Source organism: Hemiscyllium ocellatum, chromosome 21 (assembly GCF_020745735.1).
Source record: "Hemiscyllium ocellatum isolate sHemOce1 chromosome 21, sHemOce1.pat.X.cur, whole genome shotgun sequence".
In the NCBI taxonomy this organism is placed as follows: domain Eukaryota; kingdom Metazoa; phylum Chordata; class Chondrichthyes; order Orectolobiformes; family Hemiscylliidae; genus Hemiscyllium; species Hemiscyllium ocellatum.
The window spans coordinates 37,433,868-37,454,952 of NC_083421.1; the positions used below are offsets into that span (position 1 = coordinate 37,433,868).

Sequence of the window (21,085 nt, forward strand, 5' to 3'; positions counted from 1 at the left end):
CGGTAGGTTTTGTTTAAATAAGTAACAAGCTTGTGCTTGAACGAAACTCTGCCTCTGTGCAATTTGTTAATCCTGGTGCTGAAGAACCATTGTAAGGGGGAATGGAAATCACTAACATCAGTGCATTGGCACAATTATTTATTGGTAGAGAACAGTAATCGTGGAAATGGTGGAAGAAATTATATCTTTAAAGTTATGTATTCAATCTTTAAATTAAGTCCTTTAATTATCTCAAATAAATATTTAGAAAATTGCCCAAATTATAGCCTATATTGTAAATGTGCATTTTAATTTCATACATTTCAATTCAAAATGGACTGCAAGCACAGTGCCTGAGAGTAGCAGCTACAATTTACTAGTATCATTTAAAAGCAGAGGTGGTTGCCAAGTTCTTGTGGATTGGTTTGTCTTCATTCCAAGTGAGGATATAGGGAGCATACTAGGAAGTAGTACCAAGGCAAACCCAGATACACCAAAACAATGAGCAGAAGATTCATAACAATGTGAGAATTCAGATCTAAGTTTAAGAAGAGAAACTAATGGTTGTAACTGGTTCTATTTCTATCTTTCAAATCTATTGTGAGAGTTGATGAATACTTAAAGAGAGTTTGAGTTAGAGTTATTATTACAGTGAAAATATACCCTGACCATGTACACGTCAGATTGCAATCAAACACCTCTGAATGAATATTTAAGGCATCTTAACCAAATTTTAATCTTTTGTAATTTCAATCGACATTTTTAGGTTAATTTGCTAAATAAGATATTTAAAATGTGATTGAATATTATTTGCAAAAGATGGTTGGAAACTAATCATTTTATATATATATATATATATATCACAATGCACATTCTGTCTGAGTTTTCGATTTAGGCTTGTCACTTCATAGAAAGTCATAGCTTATGTTATTTCTGAAATTAAGGAACAGAATACAATTGTACACAGCAATGGTCAGTATGTGAGTAATATCATGTTAAAAGTCACATGTTGTCATTTCCTGCCTGTCATGCTTCTTCCTATGGACTTTCTCAGAAAGAACAAAATGACTCTATGTCATGTAATTTGAGACTGAAGTGTAAGATGCAAACATTTCATGTATTACTTCTCCAGTAATCTTTCAAAAACTACACACACAAGCTAATTTTGACTTTGAGTCACAGTATAAATGGAACAATATCAGGTCAGTTATAGCAGTTCACTGATATAGGATGAAGTAAATGGAAATTAAAATTAAGAGAGATGGGTCCAATGGTAGCTGGATGATATCAATTTATTTAACACATGCATTGACACCAAACGCATGATTTAAACACGAACATTGCCATCTCTAGTCGCATTTAATTACCTAAAGTACTGCAAAATCTTTTTTTCCAGAAACTAGTTTTGTCAGTTATTTTGAAATGAGAATTACATGCGTAAAAGCTTTTTAAATTAAATGGAGGAGACAGTAGAGGGTGTAATTTAAATCCCCCGGGCTGGATGTATCAAAATCAGGTGAGAAGTGCAAATGTCAACAAGTTTTAAACGAGAATCCAAATTATTTGAAGCCACCTACTTAGTTGTGATGACGGCTGAGTGGAGGTAATTGCAGTCAGGCGGGGCTGGGATATCATTGGACTCACTTACATTGATTACATTCCTCCATTTAAAGAATGTTTCCATCTATAACTCATCAGATTTCCTGTACCTTGAGAGATTTTTGCTGATCTTTGAAGGGCCCTATTCTCTCCCTGGTTACCCTTTTGTCCTTTGGATTCTCCTTAATTCTATTTGCCAAAGCTATCTCATGTCCCCATTTTGCCCTCCTGATTTCCCTCTTAAGTATACTCCTACTTCCTTTATACCCTTCTAAGGATTCACTCGATCTATCCTGTCTATACCTGACATATGCTTCCTTCTTTTTCTTAACCAAACCCTCCATTTCTTTCATCATCCAGCATTCCCTATACCTACCAGCCTTCCCTTTCACCCTGACAGAAATATACTTTCTCTGGATTCTTGTTATCTCATTTCTGAAGGCTTCCCATTTTACAGCCATTCCTTTACCTGTGAACATCTACCTCCAATCAGCTTTCTAAAGTTCTTGCCTAATACCATCAAAATTGGCCTTTCCCTAATTTAGAACTTCAAATTTGATCTGGTCTATCCTTTACCATCACTATTTTAAAACGAATAGAATTATGGTCGCTGGCCCCAAAGTGCTCCCTGCTGACACCTTGGTCACCTGCCCTGCCTTATTTCCCAAGAGTAGGTCACGTTTTGTACCTTCTCTAGTAGGTATATCCACATACTGAATCAGAAAATTGTCTTGTACGCACTTAACAAATTCCTCTCCATCTAAACCTTTAACACTATGGCAGTCCCAGTCAATGTTTGGAAAGTTAATATCCCCTACCATAACTACCCTATTATTCTTACAGGTAGCTGAGATCCTCTTACAAGTTTGTTTCTCAATTTCCCTGTGACTATTAGGGGGTCTATAATACGATCCCAATAAGGGAGAGAATAGGGCCCCTCAAAGATCAGCAAGGCGGCCTTTGTGTGGAGCTGCAGAAAATGGGGGAGATACTAAATGAACATTTTGCATCAGTATTTACTGTGGAAAAGGATATGGAAGATATAGAACGTAGGGAAATAGATGGTGACATCTTGCAAATGTCCATATTACAGAGGAGGGAGTGCTGAATGTCTTGAAACGGTTAAAAGTGGATAAATCCCCAGGAGCTGATCAGGTGTAACCCAAGAACTCTGTGGGAAGCTAGAGAAGTGATTGCTGGGCGTCTTGCTGAGATATTTGTATCATCGATAATCACACGTGAGGTGCTGGAAGACTGGAGGTTGGCAAATGTGGTGCCACTGTTTAAGAAGGGCGGTAAAGACAAGCCAGGGATCTATAGACGGGTGAGCCTGGCATCGGTGGTGGGCCAGGGAACTATAGACCAGTGAGCCTGATGTTGGTGGTGGGCATGTTGTTGGAGGGAATCCTGAAGGACAGGATGTACATGTATTTGGAAAGGCAAGGACTGATTCGGGATAGTCAACATGGCTTTGTGCGTGGGAAATCATGTCTCACAAACTTGATTGAGCTTTTTGAAGAAGTAACAAGAAGGATTGATGAGGTTAGAGCAGTAGATGTGATCTATATAGACTTCAGTAAGACGTGCGACAAGGTTCCCCATGGGAGACTGGTGAGTAAGGTTAGATCTCATGGAATACAGGGAAAAGTAGCCATTTGGATACAGAACTGGCTCAAAGGTAGAAGAAAGAGGGTCGTAGTGGAGGGTTGTTTTTCAGACTGGAGGTCTGTGACCAGTGGAGTGCCACAAGGATCAGTAATGGGTTCTCTACTTTTTGTCATCTACATAAATGATTTGGAGGCGAGCTTAAGAGGTACAGTTAGTAAGTTTGCAGATGACACCAAAATTGGAGGTGTAGTGGACAGTGAAGAGGCTTACTTCAGATTGCAACAGGATCTTGACCAGATGGGCCAATGGGCTGAGAAGTGGCAGATGGAGTTTAATTCAGATAAATGCAAGGTGCTGCATTTTGGGAAAGCAAATCTTAGCAGGACTTATACAATTAATGGTAAGGTCCTAGGGAGTGTGGCTGAACAAAGAGACCTTGGAGTGCAAGTTCATAGCTCCTTGAAAGTGGAGTCGCAGGTAGATAGGATAGTGAAGAAGGCGTTTGGTATGCTTTCTTTTATTGGTCAGAGTATTGAGTCAGGGTATTGGAAGGATGTTGTGAAACTTGAAAGGATTCAGAAAAGATTTACCAGGATGTTGCCAGGGTTGGAGGATTTGAGCTATAGAGAGAGGCTGAACAGGCTGGGTCTGTTTTCCCTGGAGCGTTGGAGGCTGAGGGGTGACCAATAGAGGTTTACCAAATTATGATGGGCATGGATAAGGTAAATAGGCAAAGTCTTTTCCCTAGGGTCGGGGAGTCCAGAACTAGAGGGCATAGGTTTAGGGTGAGAGGGGAAAGATATAAAAGAGACCTAAGGGGCAACTTTTTCACACAGAGGTTGGTACATGTATAGAATGAGCTGCCAGAGGATGTGGTGGAGGCTAGTACAATTGCAACATTCAAAAGGCATCTGGATGGTTCAATGAACAGGAATAGTTTGGAGGGATATGGGCAGGGTGCTGGAAGGTGGGACTACATTGGGTTGGGATATCTGGTCGGCATGGACGTGTTGGACTGAAGGGTCTGTTTCCATGCTGTACATCTCTATGACTCTATGACTATTTGCTAACTGAAGAGAGTCAACCGGGATGCAATCATCAGAGAAGTGCCTTTCATAACCAGTAGGCCAGCAGAGGCAGCATTATTCCCTCCTGTATCAACACCTTAACCCTGTAAAGTCTTTCCTCCACCTCAGGGACAACCATTGATGTTCCATCCATTTGCTACCCATCACCCACGCAATCTTCTCATAGTCTTTCAGTTTATCACCCCAACACCCCTTCTCTCCACCTCCCCCCCCCTCCATCCACCATGATTTGACAGCCTAACCGAGGCCCAACATCCATCCTGGAACTTACTGATCATCCTTGTCCCTACCCAATTCTACCCATCCAATCTCTAGCTTCATCGCCAATAAAATACAAACTCTTGATTATATGTTTTATCGTGATCTGTCTCTTGATCAAATTGTATAGGATAAATAGACAAGGTCTTTTCTCAGGGCTGGGGGAGTCTAGAACTAGAGGGCATAGGTTTAGGGTGAGAGGGGAAAGATATAAAAGGGACCTAAGGGGCAACTTTTTCACGCAGAGGGTGGTGCATGTATGGAATGAGCTCCCCGTGGAAGTGTTGGAGACTGGTAGAATTGCAACATTTAAAAGTCATCTATATAGGTATATGAATCGGAACGATTTAGAGGGATATGGGCCAAGTGCTGGCACATGGGACTAGATTATGTTAGGATGTCTGATTGACGTGGACAAGTTGTAATGAAAGGTCTGATTCTGTGCTGTACATCTCCACAACTCTATAACTCCTCGATGCTGCTTCCATTCCTGAGAAGCAGCCAGGCTTGTCAATCAGGCTGCCTTTCAGGACACAATCTTAATGTGGATGGATAAAACACTTTGTAGAATTAAAAGTCAACGGTGTTCGGGTAAACCTACAATTTTGGATTTGTCAACTATGGTTTCTACACGATTTGTAACTTTGCTCCTGTAAATATCTGTTTCCAGATTCTCTTGCAGTTGCATGCTGGTATTCAGTTTAGGGAATTGTATTTGTGATAAATTGTTTTTTGAATTTCCTGTGAAGCAACAGAACTCTGAGCTCATTTCAACTTTAACCGTGTTTGCATAGAGAAATGAATCTCAAAGAAACAGTTACACAAACCATTGTTTCTGCTTTCCAGTATTTGAGACCTCCTGGCATTGACACCTTTTCATTGAACAAAATTCTGACCCAGAACCCAGTGAAACATGCAATTATTTTATGCACAACCCATTGAAATAGTTTCTGAATCAAACACCTGAAAGTAAAGTTTCTTGTTGCTTTGCTGCATCTATTACTACCAATATCTGGCAAAGCTGCTTTTTTTTTCCTCTCTCTGTATTGGAAGAGTATCACTGAAAATATTTTATTTTACATTTAGAACATTTTCAGTAGAAAGTGAAGTCAGGAAATGTTTGCTGGTTGTTGGCACTTCATTTGACAAAATACTTTTAATGTTGAATAAAAAAAACTTGGCATTCATACAGCATTGTTCACCTGTCAAGACACTTCAACACAACTGTAGCCAATGAAACATCTGTATTGTTGGAGGTAATAGTTAAAATGTGATATCTTGCAGTTCTCTAGTTGTAATTGATACACTAAAATTTGCTCAACTGCGTTCATGTATAAGATAATTATAAGTACAATGAAGGGTCATTTATATTCAACTCTGTCAAATCATTAAATTGTCTAATCAATGGGTCTTGCTGCTGTAGATGAGTTTTCTGTGTTGAAGCTACTTTGATTCGGCTCTTTACAAAGGCATCTGAATGCACTTAGAGTACTTTTGAAAGCTTCTTGGAATTTTCTGCTGGAAAACCAATAGAGAAGAGGATCTAGGCAACAGTTCACATTGGCAAGCACAATAGACGTGTAGTAAAAATCTTCGATCTTGTACAGCAACTTGCAATTCTCAGAGTGGAACTGTTTCACTGCAACAGCAACTAAACGTGACATCTGTACTGGCAGACAGCAAACAACGAATGTAACTAGGGACACAGCAATCATCCCCATTGATTTCAGCTTCATTGCCTTTCCACTTGCAAGGATGGTGTCCATTTTGACTATATAAGATCCAAGCAGGATATAGCAAGTGACGGAAACTCCAAATGGAATGATGAACCCAGGAAATAAAATGACCATGCTCCATGTAAAATAGACAGTTGACATTTCATTTTGGTGTATACGCAAGCATTGGGTAATGTTGTACCCTTCAGACGTCTTGAGGACAAAAAAGAATGGCAATGCACTTATAAAGAGGAAAATCCATATGCCAATGCAAGCTGACTTCACAAATCTTTGGTTCTTAAAAATATTGTGTTTAGTCAAACGTACAACTGTGATATACCTATGCACACTCACCAAAGTGAGAAAGTAGATACTGCCATACATATGTATGAATAACAAGAACACTTTAAGCTGACACAGGAATTGTCCAAATGGCCAATGATTCGCCATGGAGAAGGAGCTGATCATAAATGGTGCTGCTGGCAGGATTGTCATATCTGATAAAGCCAGATTAAACTGGATGATCATCCCCGTTTTCCATTTCTTGAAGCGAAACCAAAAGGTATAAATGCTCAAAATACTCAGGATACAACCGATTAGAAAAATCACACTTAGTAAAATAGGGATGAAAATAACTAGCTCTTGAGGTTTACAGTCTAAGTTACTGATTGAAGTATTGTAGGTCATTGCATCGAGGGGAGCAGAACGGGCAGATTAACCAGAGTCCTCTGCTGGTTTATCTAGAGAAATAAGCAAATGTGCATAATTAAACAAAGATACAAGGTGGTAAGAATTTCATAGTTTATAATGTACATTGAAGATGGAATTAGCATTGTTGGAAGAGCACAGGGACAACTTCTTAGTTGTTGGGAAAATGCTGTAGGTTTTCTTAGCTAAAACAATTGTTCCAAAATTCTGTGTGGATAGCACCATTGAACTGGTTGGTACAGATTTCCAAATCACAAATGGGTCCAAGGCCAACATAAAGAAAAGGAAAGCTGCGAAAATGAAACATAGACCACACAGGAGTCTCATATTACATCAAGTTTGAATGACACTCAGGTGTGAAATCCAAACAAGGAATATCTTCCAGCTGAATGGGAATCTTAGATTTGGGAATCTGAACTGACTTGTATCCTTAATGCAATGGCTTACTGAGTTCAAGATAGGTTATTTCAATTTTAACTGTGCCTGCCAGAAATGCAAATCTCAACAAACCTGCTCCATGAAGAGCTATTTCTAAGTTAAAAATCACACAACACCAGGTTATAGTCCAATAGGTTTATCTGGAAGTACAAGTTTTCGGAACACTCCTCCTTCATCAGTTAGCTAGTGGGGCATGATAGATAAAAACAATGACTGCAGATGCTGGAAACCAGAATCTAGATTAGACTGATGCTGGAAAAGCACAGCAGTTCAGGCAGCATCCGAGGAGCAGTAAAATCGACGGTTCGGGCAAAAGCCCTTCATCAGGAATACAGGAATATTCCTGATGAAGGGCTTTTGTCCGAAACATCGATTTTACTGCTCCTCAGATGCTGCCTGAACTGCTGTGCTTTTCCAGCACCACCCTAATCTAGTGGGGCATGATCACAGGACACATACTCATACAGATCTTTTACTGTAAATTCTGTGTCCTGTGATCCTGTCTCACTCGCCACCTGATGAAGGAGCAGCGTTCCAAAAGCTCATACTTCCAGATAAACCTGTTGGAATATAACCTGGTGTTGTGTGATTTTTAACTTTGTTCACCCCAGTCCAACACTGGCAACGGTGTTATTTCTACTTCAGACATTTGAGACCTCCCCAGAAACAAACCTCTGTTATAGAATGCTTTTCATTTCCTTGGAGTTAGGAGTACAGCCATTTTTAAAAGGTAGGAAACACAGCAGCCAATTTGCTCACAGATAATCTATTTGTCTGATGCTGATTGAGGATAAATTTTGGCTAAGTCTCTAGGGGTGAACCTTCTTTGAAATAGTGACACTCAATTTTTCCTATTCACCTGAGAACACAGAGGCTTCCTTGTTTTAACCCAAACGATGGCCCAACTACATTATTTTATATTGCTTCTGATTTATACATTGGCTATTTTCACCAGCCTTGTTCACTTAATTTTATGTAAATCTGGAACTGTCGGAGTCAGAGAACAAAAGGTTACACGATTAACTTAGATCAGTGCGTTGGTTAACTTTCTTAGCGTTATAGAGATGTACAGCACAGAAACAGACCCTTCAGTCCATCTTGTCCATGCTGACCAGATATTCTAAATTAATCTGGTCACATTTGCCATCCTTGGCCCAGTCCTCACTTTGTGCATATCCCCCTGAACCCCTCTGATTCATATACCCATCCAGATGCCTTCTAAATGCTGTAATTGTACCAGCCTCCACCACTTCCTCTGGCAGCTCAATCCATACATGTACCACCCTCTGTGTGAAGAAGTTGTCCCTTAGATCCTATTTAAATCTTTCCCCTCTCACCCTAAACATATGCTTCCAGTTCTGGACTCCCCTACCCCAGGGAAAATAACTTGTCTATTTGCCCCTCATGATTTTATAAACCAAATAAGGTTACCTCTTAGCCTCCAATGATCCAGGAAGATAGCCCCAGACTATTCAGCCTCTCTCCATAGCTCAAGCCTTCCAACCCTAGCAACATCCTTGCAAATCTTTCTGAACCATTTCAGGTTTCACAACATCCTTCCTATAGGAGTATATCTGATTTTAGATGATCCCAATATTCACCACCCGGCAGGCTGATATCAGCCATTGTCGCTGCCCAATCACTGGCATCCTGAATCCCACCTCCATTACAGTCTGATTATACACCCACAGCCCATTGGCACTGGGTATTACTCAGAGGTCAATTGCAGTTGGCACAGGTTCATGAAGATATCCTGTGTGCTTATGGCCTATTTGAGAACTATTGTTGACCCATGAGGACAAACAACCCAGTTTTGAATTCTCCAAATGAGCAACCATGTACCATAAGCAAACGTGTATCATTCAGGGCAGCCAGGTCTGATGTTTTCTAGTAAACAAGAAAAAAGCAAAGAGTTGTGCACGCTAGACATCAGAAACAAAAACAGAAATTTCTGGGCGGCACGGTGGCACAGTGGTTAGCACTGCTGCCTCACAGCGCCAGAGACCTGGGTTCAATTCCCGACTCAGGTGGCTGACTGTGTGGAGTTTGCACATTCTCCCCGTGTCTGCGTGGGTTTCCTCCCACAGTCCAAAGATGTGCAGGTCAGGTGAATTGGCTGTTCCAAATTACCCACTAGTGTTAGGTGAAGGGGTAAATGTAGGGGAATGGGTCTGGGTGAGTTGTTCTTCGGAGGGTCAGTGGGGACTTGTTGGACTGAAGGGCCTGTTTCCACACTGTAAGTAATCTAATCATGGCAACATCTGCAGAGCGAAAGCGGAGTTAACACTTTGGGTCCAGTGATGCTTATTCAGAATTGTGCCTGTGTAATTGATCAGATTTCTGTTTCCCCTTCCTGAGCCAGTGTACCCGTTACCTCCCAGTTTATACAAATTTTTTCCACCTTTGTCCCCATAGTACAGTACTGTACACAGCAGAGTCAGAAAATTTCCTTTAATAACTTCTTCTATAATTATTTCATTTCTACTTGGCACCACAAGGGTAGCCAAACCACCATCAAATTGAGGACAATAGATTCTATGACACAGAACACATCATGATGCATCATTTTCCCAGTTGGAATCAGCACCAATCCATCCCTTGATCGGAGTGTGCTATTATGGGGCACTTAATTCCTTCAACACAGGACTCTGGGACTTTTGCTAGGGGCTGCCTTCTGTTTCGTAATGGTTTACCAACGGTTATGGTGTTTAGAGGATCTGGAACCATGTAAAAATCAAAATTCCAAGTCTAGACTATTTCAAATCTGTACTTTACTATTTTAGAAGCTCCCTTTGACATTTATATCCTGAAACACCTTGTGCCTCTTTCCACCAATTGTTCCATAACTATTTTGTTTGCTCTTCAGTTGCCACAATATACCTGTGTGATTTGTTTCCCAATTCATGAATTTTTCACCTTAGATTTAGTTTGTCTTCTATCAGCACTACCTCTGACACCCCAGCCTATTCAGTCACTCCCTATAGCTCAAACCCTCTAATCCTGGCAATATCCTTGTAAATCTTCTCTGAACTCTTTCAAGTTTCACAACATCCTTCCTCTAGGAGAGAGACCAGAATTGCACACAATAATCCAAAAGTGGCCTAACCAATGTCCTCTACAGCTGCAACATGACCTCCCAACTCCTAAACTCAATGCTCTGACCAATCAGGAAATGCATACCAAAAACCCTCTTCACCATCCTATCCACCTGCGACTCCATTTTGAAGCAACTATGAACCTGCACTCCAAGGTCTCGTTGTTCAGCAACACTCCCCAGGAACTTACCATTAAATGTAGAAGTCCTGCCCTGATTTGTCTTTCCAAAATGCAACACCTCATATTTATTTAAATCAAACTCCATCTGCCAATCCTTGTCCCGTTGGCCCATCTGATCAAGATCCCATTGCACTCTGAAGTAATTTTCTTCACTGTTGACAAGAACCTTCAATTTTGGTGTCATTTGCAAAGTTACTGACCATATCTCCCATGTTCACATCCAAATCATTCATATACATGATGAAAAGCAGTGAACCAACTTCGAAAACTAATGACAATTGCTGATATTCTGCCTTGACAAATCAAGCGGCTAGTTTCTGAAATGATTCCATGTATAATTGCCACTGCGTAAATAAACACTGTCCGTGTGGGAAAGTGGCAGTGCCTAAACTGTTTGTTAACTGGACCATGGCCTGCATGGGCTCATTAATCAAGCACAAACAATACAATTCCTTTCCAGTGTCTTGTTGCATGGTCCTGCATTGTGGTATCAGATATATAAATTTAACAATGCCAATAATTTGTACCAAATAAAAACCAAGAGATCTGCAGATGCTGTAAATCAGAAACAAAAACAGAAATTACTGGAAATGCTCAGCAGATCTGGCAGCATCTGGGGAGAGAAATCAAAGTTAACATTTCAGGTCAAATGACCTTTCCTCAGAACTGCTCTACTTCTGAGGAAGGATCACTCGACCCGAAATGTTAACTTTGATTTCTCTACACAGATGCTGCCATACTTGCTGAGCTTTTCCAGCAATTTCTGTTTTTGTTTCCAACAAATTGTACATTCAATGTAAGTAAACGACAGGAAAGATATAAAATATCTGCAGATCCAAATCAATGCTTAAAGTCAAGATCGATCTCAGTGGTAAATGCAATAAATTGCAAGTAAATTTTCAGTCCATGGGGGAGCACAGCGGTAGTTACAATGGAGAGTAAAGAGACAATCCTGCAAAGTGTGTTGTTGAGTGTCAGAAAGGGGCAAATCATTAAATGTGGTTATAAATGTATAAACCAAATAATTAAAATGGAGCAGTTAAAGTCAGGATGTGTTTATTTGGTAACAGTTCTGAATGGGTTAAAGTTCACATTACATTGGCTCCTCCCTTCCTACTGATGTCATGCATTGTCTGTGAATGGAAGTAAGGAGTTCTTCTCCTCTTTTTGAAGGGAGCAGATGTGTCCGTACCAGCCACCTAAGGCCCTCAGGATGATACATGACCAAATACAGTTGTATTTTCTGCTGTTATGCAATAAACCTTCTTGTTAAGAACAGTCCCTCTCTAGGGTGGTGTATTCTCTGTGATTAATCACAAGATAAACTAAAGCAAAAGTAGAAGAATTGGTGGGAGTGACTAACTTAAACCAGCTTTTCCCAGTGCCACATATTGGAGAGGTAGCAGCAGTGATTATCTGGAAAACTGCCTAAGAAAGATCCACAGGAGGTAATGATGTGACACCACTGACTTAATTTTAATTATCAGCAATCTGGTGCAGGAGCAACTTGGTTCCTGTTATTTTTGGAGAAATACTGGTGAACTTGTAAATAGTGTTTGTAAGTGAAGTTGTGTAGTGGGCAACAGATTATAGACACAGAACATCGAAATTAGGAGCAAGAGTAGTCAGTTGGCCTTTCGATAGCTGATTATTTGACTGAGTAGTCTGTTCCAGTTTTCTCTCCCTCTCCTTTAATGCCTTTAGCCTTAGGACCTATATCTAACTGCCATTTGAAAATATACAATGTTTTGGCATCAACTACATTCTGTGGCAGAGACTCCCACAGGCTAGATGAAGAAATTTCTCCTCATCTTAGTCCTGAATGGCCTACCCTGTATCCTTAAACTGTGACCCTTGGTTCTTGACCCCACCCCCTGGTCATTGTGAATATCCTTCATGTGATTAGCCTGTTTAGTCCTGTTAGAATTTTACATCTTCCTATGAGATTCTCCTCCTGTTCTTCTAAACTACAATGAGTATACTCCTAACTCACCCAGTCTCCCTTCATACTTCATCCTGCCATCCCACAATCAGTCTGTTAAACCTGCATTTCATTCCCTCCATGGTCAGAACATCCTTCCACAGATAAGGAGACCAAAACTGCACACAGTACTCCAGATGTGATCTCACCAAGGCTCTGCGCAATTACAGCAAGGTATCCCTGCTCCTGGACTCGAACCCTTTCACTATGAAGGCCAACATACCAGTCGCTTGCTTCACCACCTGCTGCACCTGCATGGTTACTTTCAGTGATTGCTGTACGAGGTACCCAGGTCTTATTACACCTCACCATTTCCCAATCTTTCAACGTTCAGATAATAACCCGCCTTCCCGTTTTTTGTAACTAACATGGATAACTTCACATTCATTCACATTATGTTTCATTTGCTCACTCACTCAACTTGATAAAAACACACTGAAGCATCACTGCATCCTCCTTACAGTTCATTCTCCCACCCAGAGTTTGCACTCAGTTGACTGCAAACTTGAAGGGGTATTGCATTTAGTTGCCTCTTTTCAATGATTAAAAATATTGTGAAGCACTGGAGTCCAAGCACTGATGCCTGCAGCATCCCAGAGACAGATTCTGCCATTCAGAAAACAAGAAGAGTCACTTGGCCCAAAACATTCTCTCCACAGATCCTGCCAGACCTCCTGAACTTTCACAGCAATTTCTGTTTTTGACTCAGAAAAAGAATGTCGACTCTCCTGCTCCTCGGATGCTGCCTGATCTGCTGTGCTTTTTCATGCTTTTTGACTACGTTTAACCAACACAACAGTTTGAAAAGCTCAATTGTGCTGATATTTTAGATCAACTGAGAGGCATGTGCACATTATTTAGCAATATTCAGTGAATTTTACAGGGCAATAGCCAATTTGAAATTGAGAAAGTACTTAATTGGCAGAAAGACACTCCAACTAAATAAATGACTAAACAGTTTTAAAGCTAATGCAGTCATAAAATTACTCAACTATTCCAATCCAGTTTGGAATTCACTCAGGTTTGATAGTTTCTGTTGAAAAGTTAACAAAGAAGAACAACATTCATGAAGGACGTCACTGTTTTGAAATGACATTCAGATCAAAAATGAAATGCGACACTGGCTTTTACATAACCAGTTTTGCAAGAGTAAGTCACAGAGAATCTAATCATGAACAAAAATAATTGGCTCTGTGTTAATTTCTTAGCATCAGTAAGTAATGTTAAAGTGTTTCAGATGAGGTATTTAATGCCTGTATGTTAAAGAATGAATAAAATACAAACTAAGATTTCCACTGGCTGTAATCCAGTGTGAGAATTATTGGTTAAGAATCACACTCTGTTTCTATTCATTTCCTCTTTTTTTTAACCAAAGATAATAATAAACTTCTCATCCAAATACATTAAAATTGCAAAACGGATTGGACCATTTGGCTCAACCCATCATGTTGGTGATAAGTTTCTGGCAGTAGTCCTCATCCCAAAATCCCAACCCATTCCTAGGCACTTTTCCTGAACCAAATATCTAGTCTATCTTTAAAGGTTGATATTATAGTCTATACTTCAACAATTAATGCAGTCTCAAAATCCTGTGCGTAAAGAAAACAGTTTTGCCTCTTCTCTAACAAAATCTCTAATTTTTAAAAATCTATTGCTCCCTGCTTTTCTCTGAGTCACAAGGTAATGGGTTCAAGTCCCTTGCAGGGCTTGAGTTAAAATATCCATGCAGACACTCAAGTATAGCATTGAGGGAGCACTGCATTGTCAGAACAGCCATCTTTCTGATGAGGTGTTAAACCTATTTTCCTGCATGATGCTATCTTAAAGCGAAACAGGAAAGTAATCTCCAGTGTCCTGGTCAATAGTTGACTCTCAAGAAGCTTCACAGATTATTGAGTCATTGCCCTTTGTGAGAGTTTCCTGAATGTAAATTGACTGCTGCATTTCCAATATTACAACAGTCACCGCTCGTCAAAAGTTCGTTCTTATGAGCTGTAGACACTTTGAGACAGAGTTAACAGCCCTAGTCTGGTGAACCCCTGAACTCAAAACATTATCTCTGTTTTATCTCTCCATAGATTCTGCCAGATCTGTTGAGTTTATTCAGTGCAAATTCTGCTTTTGATTATTTCAGTATTTCAAATGTAGCACAAGGAAGCTTTTCAAAACAATTGTCTCTGCCTTTCCCATAAGAGACGATGAATTGCCTTTCGCAGTAATGTCAGTGTAAAAATTCTTGCACAGTTTATTATATTTCAATAGAATATTCTTTTTAAAACTACACAAACTGACATAATGAAAGAGAAAAAGAAGCATATTGAATTGAAAACATTGGAGCCATCCACACAGCCTGTATTCACGATATTTACTGACACACAAGTAAGCATTAAATGCACATCTCAATATATCTTTATGCTGTCATTGTATTTTGTCCCAATTTACTAAATTGATGTTAGGTAAATGGAAGGTCTCAGTTGCATTGTTCTCGTCTAAACTATAATTAATCCCTTCAGAAGTATAACCATTCTAATTTCACTTTACAACTTATTCATGCCAGGCAGAACAATACCAGCAGAATGATGGGCTACTATACACATAACATTTAATCTATTTTGTAGTTCACCACAATATTAAATGTCTACATTCAACATCAATCTAATACAAGTCACCATCTGGTAACAGTTGGGTTAATTGCTTTTAAAGCTAAAACAGCAGTATCAAAATACCTTGCTTGGTTTGAATCTTTACAAGTGACCGAGCAGTCATTTACAACCTGTAACCAAATGCAAGTGTAAACTGTGGTATTGTCTGCTGGTCTCACATATAAAAGTGGTGTGTGTGTGAGGCCTTGAAATAGCACAAGTGATGAAACTTTGACTCAGTTATAGTCAGTTAAAAGAGTGGCTCCAAAAATATAAAGCTCATTTGCAAATATCTGCACAAAGTGTGTGCTAAAGTTCACTTCTACTTGCATCATCATCAAATTTGGTTCTATTTATAGTTTAAATGTAGTTTAAGATCTATACAAGTGAGACCTCCCAAGTGTTCTATTACATACATATTTCCTATCATATTTCTCCAAGAACATTTTCAGGAAGCAGCTTTGAGGTTGTCTTCAGAGAGTCTCCACACGGTGTTGATACCATGGAAAGGGTGTTAATCCAACACAGTTAGCTGAAACATGTTTACTGGTGTTACAAGCAACTGAATTGTCAACAGAATCCTTCTTTAAATATTCAGTTGGGGGTCTGTTGCCAAGCCTGTCCCACAGCCTATGATTTTAACTCTAGTCTGAGCAAGGAAGTCACTGCAGTTTGACTATCGGGTGAAGGCCATTCAGAAGCAGAACAAAAGCAAAATAATGTTGTTCAATCTAACATCTTTTATAAATCAGTCCTTTCCTTGGTGCGGCTAAAAGATGCAAGGCTGTCAAATAGCCCACATAGCATTCTTCAAAACAGCTCCAAGTTACTTCATTTGAATTTTGAAAGTAAAGGGTCAGATTTGGTATCAGCCAAACCTATTTACTGACTCAGACTTAAAGGTAGGGCACAGTATGGTCACAGGAGAATAGGGTTGGTTATGAATCTGAAGGTATCAAGTAGTTTGCAGACCATTGAGATACAACTAACTAGTGCCATCAAACTATTGTTAAAGCAAAGTATATAAACCGGAGTAGGATTTCTATGTGTTTGCAATATTGTAATGAACTGGGAACGTGTTTCTCCATTCATTATTTTTAGTAAAAGCTCTAAGTCCTCTAAAACAACAGATTGATGTATTTTCCAGAAATCACAAACAGTGGACACTATTCCTTTAAGATGTATGATATCTCAATCATTTAACACAACTGAGGAAAACCTCTCCTGGATTCTTTATTTTATTCTTATCAACAACGTTACAGCATTATTGTGGATATGAAACTTGACTAAATTATAAAGGATAGGAATTGCTAAAATTAGAACCCTACACAATCTTTAACAAACATTGGTACCTGCCACAGAAAATCTTAACTTCCAAGTTGCTGACTGCCATAGTGGAGAATCATTATCTTTACTGTAATTGTATGATGAAGTTATAACCTGCAATTTAAAACAACAGTGTCCCTGCAGCACAACAGAAATAAAAGTGTTCTTGCAGCAGTTATTTTTGCAGTGAACTGTTATTCTGATAGGTCAGCAAGACTATAATAATGAACCTCAGGAAGTGCAGTTACTGGTTATTCATTCAACGGTGCATTCAAGCACAAAATAAAACAGTTCATTGGTACCATTTGATTTGAATTGTTCCTCTTACCAGTGCAACAGAGAAGAAACTACTGCCTTCTTCAGAAAAAACGTGAACATGTCTGCCACTCGGAAGCCCCTCTGAATATTTTCTCTGATTGCCTCTAGAAGTTAGAAAGGTTCTGTGATCATCTCATGTGAACAAGCCAGGCAGAACTGAAAACAAAAGCTCACAGGGTGTAACTGGGTTTTTCCTAGTTCTGTTCTTATCACTCTTGCAGGACTGCAGTGGAACACAGAGATTAATCTCTTTGAAGATAAAGCACAAGCTTTGTTGTACTTTGAAGAGCAGCAGCTATATCAATTCTGACCCTTAAAAGACATCCCAAGGTATTTTTTTTGGTGTGTGCTCAGCATCCTTGCACCCTAGTCTGCTAATTATTGAGTTTTTACTGATTCATTGTATTTAGATTCTGTAATATTGCCTTTCTTATTATTTAATGCTTTAAATCGCAAAATACAAATCATTACATGTTTAACTTGCAGATCAAATCAATGAAATATTTAATATTTCAGTGGGTCCAGCAGAATATCCAATAGATGAGGGCTAATATTATTTAAGGTTTTAAAACAACGCACCGACAGAATAACTGTGCTACCATTGTGACAGATACAATCCTAGAATACAATAAATATGAGCTTTTGATATTACAACTTGCCATTTCTGTATTACTTAAACCATTGTTAAAATATTTACCTGGATACAATTCCTATAAAGATTCAACTTGCTTTTTCATCTTTCTAAACAAGCACAACGTTTAATTTAATCTGACATGGCACACTTTTGCAACACTTACCTTTAATGCAGAAATCCAAAACGTATCTGCATTCAATTTATACAACTGTGGAGATGCTTTGATTGAAGCATGAATATGTAACTAGTGTAAAAAGGGAAGTGTCATTCATGTGACTAAGTAAGAGATGTATATGAAAGGAAATGAAATGACATATGCAGGTTTAACAGTAGCTGGAAAGCAATGTTGTTCATTGAGTATAAATCACATGTTTAATGTTATATAAATAGACATTTTTCTCCTCTTAGTTTCACATTGTCGTTTCAAGTTTGGCTGTGGTGATTGTTATGACTTATGTGAGGAGGAGGAATTAGTTCCCCTCTTTTTAATGTGGAATTATAATCACATGCCAATTAAAGATGAAATTAACTAGATCTAAATAAATGGGTTAAACTAAACTAAATAGACAAAATAAATACAAGGTTTTCTTGAATGAAAGAAAGAAGAATTTCTTACCTATTAACCCCCAAGATTAAAATAATAGAACACAGCATCAAGCATACACAGACACAAGCACAGGTAATAGGTTTAAACGAGAACGTGGTGTGGACTGGTAATAAATAAGTCTATGCAGTTTAAAAGACCTCAGAATTGCTCACGTCTTAAATTTTAAACTTGAGGCCAGTGCATAGCATCCATAGCATTAATAGAATATATTGATCATTTTATGTTCTCGATAAATGGTTGTTAGCACAAGTTGTATTGTAACCAGATGCTTTATTTCAAAATGCTGGAAGTAACAGGCAGAAAGAGAAAGGGGGAGAGGGGTCTGAATCTTACCATATTTTTCAGAAGCACCAATTCTATTGTGTTTCATGAATGATTTTTCTCCATGAGGTCTAGTGAGCATTTCTAGCATGATCATCCCAAACTCACCTCATTAACTCCCTACAGTTCCCCAATGGCGACCTATTTGTCCTGTGCTAGCCCAGTTCTCCCACCCACCGTAGAAGCACTTGCCACTGCTGGTGTATTCCAGCTTTTATCAGCATTCACTGCCCTGCTGCCATCTTGGAGACCAAGCCATCTATCTGGTAAATGTTGTCCTTCACCATCAATGGAGTACCACAGAATCTACAAGCCAACTCACCTCAAGCACATAGGTGACCTTTCCTTACATATACAACTGTCCAATCATACACCTATGACTGTATAAGTGCTGGTCCACATACCTCATTAATCCTTAGCTGCATCTCACTTTACAAGCCTCTGGATGTCACTGCTATGCTTTCCTGAATCCCCTCCAAAGCTCAGCATCTTCTCCATGATGAATGTGGGCCTGTCACATGCAGGAAAGCCTCCAAAATGTTGCAAGGATTAGCCTTGATTTACACCAACTAAAATTGAACAGATATGAAACAACCGGAAGCTACATTTTTCTCTCAGAACTTAACTTCTTGCATGTCATGTATGAACAATTTTACAGTCAATGATTAATCACTGTACATTCATCTATAGCAAGTGGAGGTCAATAAAAATCTGTCTGGTTTATTGTGCCTGATACAACTGAGCTCTATGATAAAGCAGGTGACATTTGTCCTGCCCAGTATTCTCCTCTTCAGGAGACTGCTGCCCCTCTCCCAGGTCTTCTGTATTCATCACAGTCTCTTGTTCTTTTCTATAGTTGTACAGGGAGCAGCATGCTGGGATTATGCAGCACACTCTGTCCAAGGTATAGTGCAAATGCCTATCTGAACAGTTCAAGTATTGGAAACAGATCTTCAGGAGGCCAATCAGCTGCTCCATGATGCCTGTGGTTGAAGAATAGGCTACACATTTTATCTCCACTTCAGCTCTGTCAGAGGGTTACATGATGGAGTCATCAGTTGTGGATGCAAAGGGCAGCCTTTGTCTCCCAGTAACCATCCTTGTAAGGCATAAGTCCATAAGATGTAGGAGAGGAAATAGGCCATTCAGCCCATCAAGTATATAGCTCCATTCAATGAGATCATTGGTGATTTTCTAATTCTTCACTCAACTTTTCTGCTGTGCCTCTGGAACTCCTTACCAAATGGAGCTGCATGGGCAGGTCCCAGTGTATATTTAAGGCTGAGATAGATAGATTCTTGATCAGGCGGGGAATTGAGTATTACAGGGCAGGCTATAAAAATGGACCTGAGGAATGGAGGATCAGGCACGATCCAATTGAATGGTGGATTAGGCTTGAGGGGCTGAATGGCTTACTCTTATTTTCCTGTTACTTTTGGTCTGATAGCATGGTGCTGAACATGTCACTGATGGTTGCTGACAACCATTAAAAGCTGCCTGGCTAAACTGTGAGGTATGACGGTGAGAATCTCATTTCAATGTCTAGAACTTAGTTGGAAAATGCAATTCATTCCTTCCAACGTCAAGACTGGCCTTACGTGACTTCTTGTGGAATTCGCCCACATTTCTCACCACTGCCCACATCTTTCAGAGCCTGGGAAGAATCCACCCTGAGTCTTCCAGTTCTTGCTGACAAATCTATTTTCATTCTCTCCGCTCTGCTGGACTTATATACTTAATGGTAAGGTCCTAAGGAGTGTTGCTGAACAAAGAGACCTTGGAATGCAGGTTCATAGTTCCTTGTAAGTGGAGTCACATGTAGATAGGATAGTGAAGGCGGCGTTGGGATGCTTTCCTTTATTGGTCAGAGTATTGAGTTCAGGAGTTGGGAGGTCGAGTTGTGGCTGTACAGGGCATTGTTCAGGCCACTGTTGGAATATTGCATGTAACTCTGGTCTCCTTGCTATTGGAAAGATGTTGTGAAACCTGAAAAGGTTCAGAAAAGATTTACAAGGATGTTGCCAGGCTTGGAGGATTGGAGCTATAGAGAAAGGTTGAATAGGCTAGGGCTGTTTTCCCTGGAGCATCAGAGGCTGAGGGATGCCCTTATAGAGGATTATAAAATCATGAGCGACATGGATAGGATAAATAGACAAAGTCTTTTCCCTAAGACAGGGGAGTCCAGAAGTAGAAGACATAGGTTTAGGGTGAGAGGGGGAAGATATAAATGAGACCTAAGGGGCAACATTTTCATGCAGAGGGTGGTACATGTATGGAATGAGCTGCCAGAGAAAGCGGTGGAGGCTGGTACAATTGCATTTAAAAGGCATTTGGATGGATATATGAATAGGAAGAGTTTGGAGGGATATGGGCCAGATGCTGGCAGGTGGGACTAGATTGGTTTGGGATATCTGGTGGGCATGGACAAGTTGGACCAAAAGGTCTGTTTCCATGCTGTACATCTTATGACTCAATGACTCTATGCTGTTCAAAGGCACCTGGTGTATCATAGCTCAGTATATAGTCTAAAGTCTAGCTCCATTGTCTTTCTAAGCTAGCTAACTGGCAGGTGAGTCATACATTTCCC

General features: G+C 39.7%; 1 protein-coding gene across 3 annotated transcripts; it reads right to left on the bottom strand.

Moving 5' to 3' along the window:
- Window positions 1–5,717: 5,717 nt before the first annotated feature.
- LOC132825652 (lysophosphatidic acid receptor 6-like) lies at window positions 5,718–19,038 on the bottom strand. 3 transcript variants are annotated; one of them, XM_060841024.1, is made up of 2 exons: window positions 18,903–19,038; window positions 5,718–6,987 (listed from the first exon to the last, which is right to left on the bottom strand). In XM_060841024.1, exon 2 carries the CDS (start codon window positions 6,932–6,934, stop codon window positions 5,930–5,932), a length of 1,005 nt encoding a protein of 334 aa, XP_060697007.1. In that variant the 5' UTR covers window positions 6,935–6,987; window positions 18,903–19,038; the 3' UTR covers window positions 5,718–5,929. The 3 variants fall into 3 exon arrangements, with proteins under 3 accessions (XP_060697007.1, XP_060697006.1, XP_060697005.1); XM_060841023.1 differs by lacking the exon at window positions 18,903–19,038 and adding an exon at window positions 17,734–17,784; XM_060841022.1 differs by lacking the exon at window positions 18,903–19,038 and adding an exon at window positions 16,947–17,028.
- Window positions 19,039–21,085: the final 2,047 nt, after the last annotated feature.

Excerpts from the sequence above, each read along its gene's own strand:
- LOC132825652 (XM_060841024.1), bottom strand. The coding sequence starts at position 6,934 with ATGACCTACAATACTTCAATCAGTAACTTAGACTGTAAACCTCAAGAG.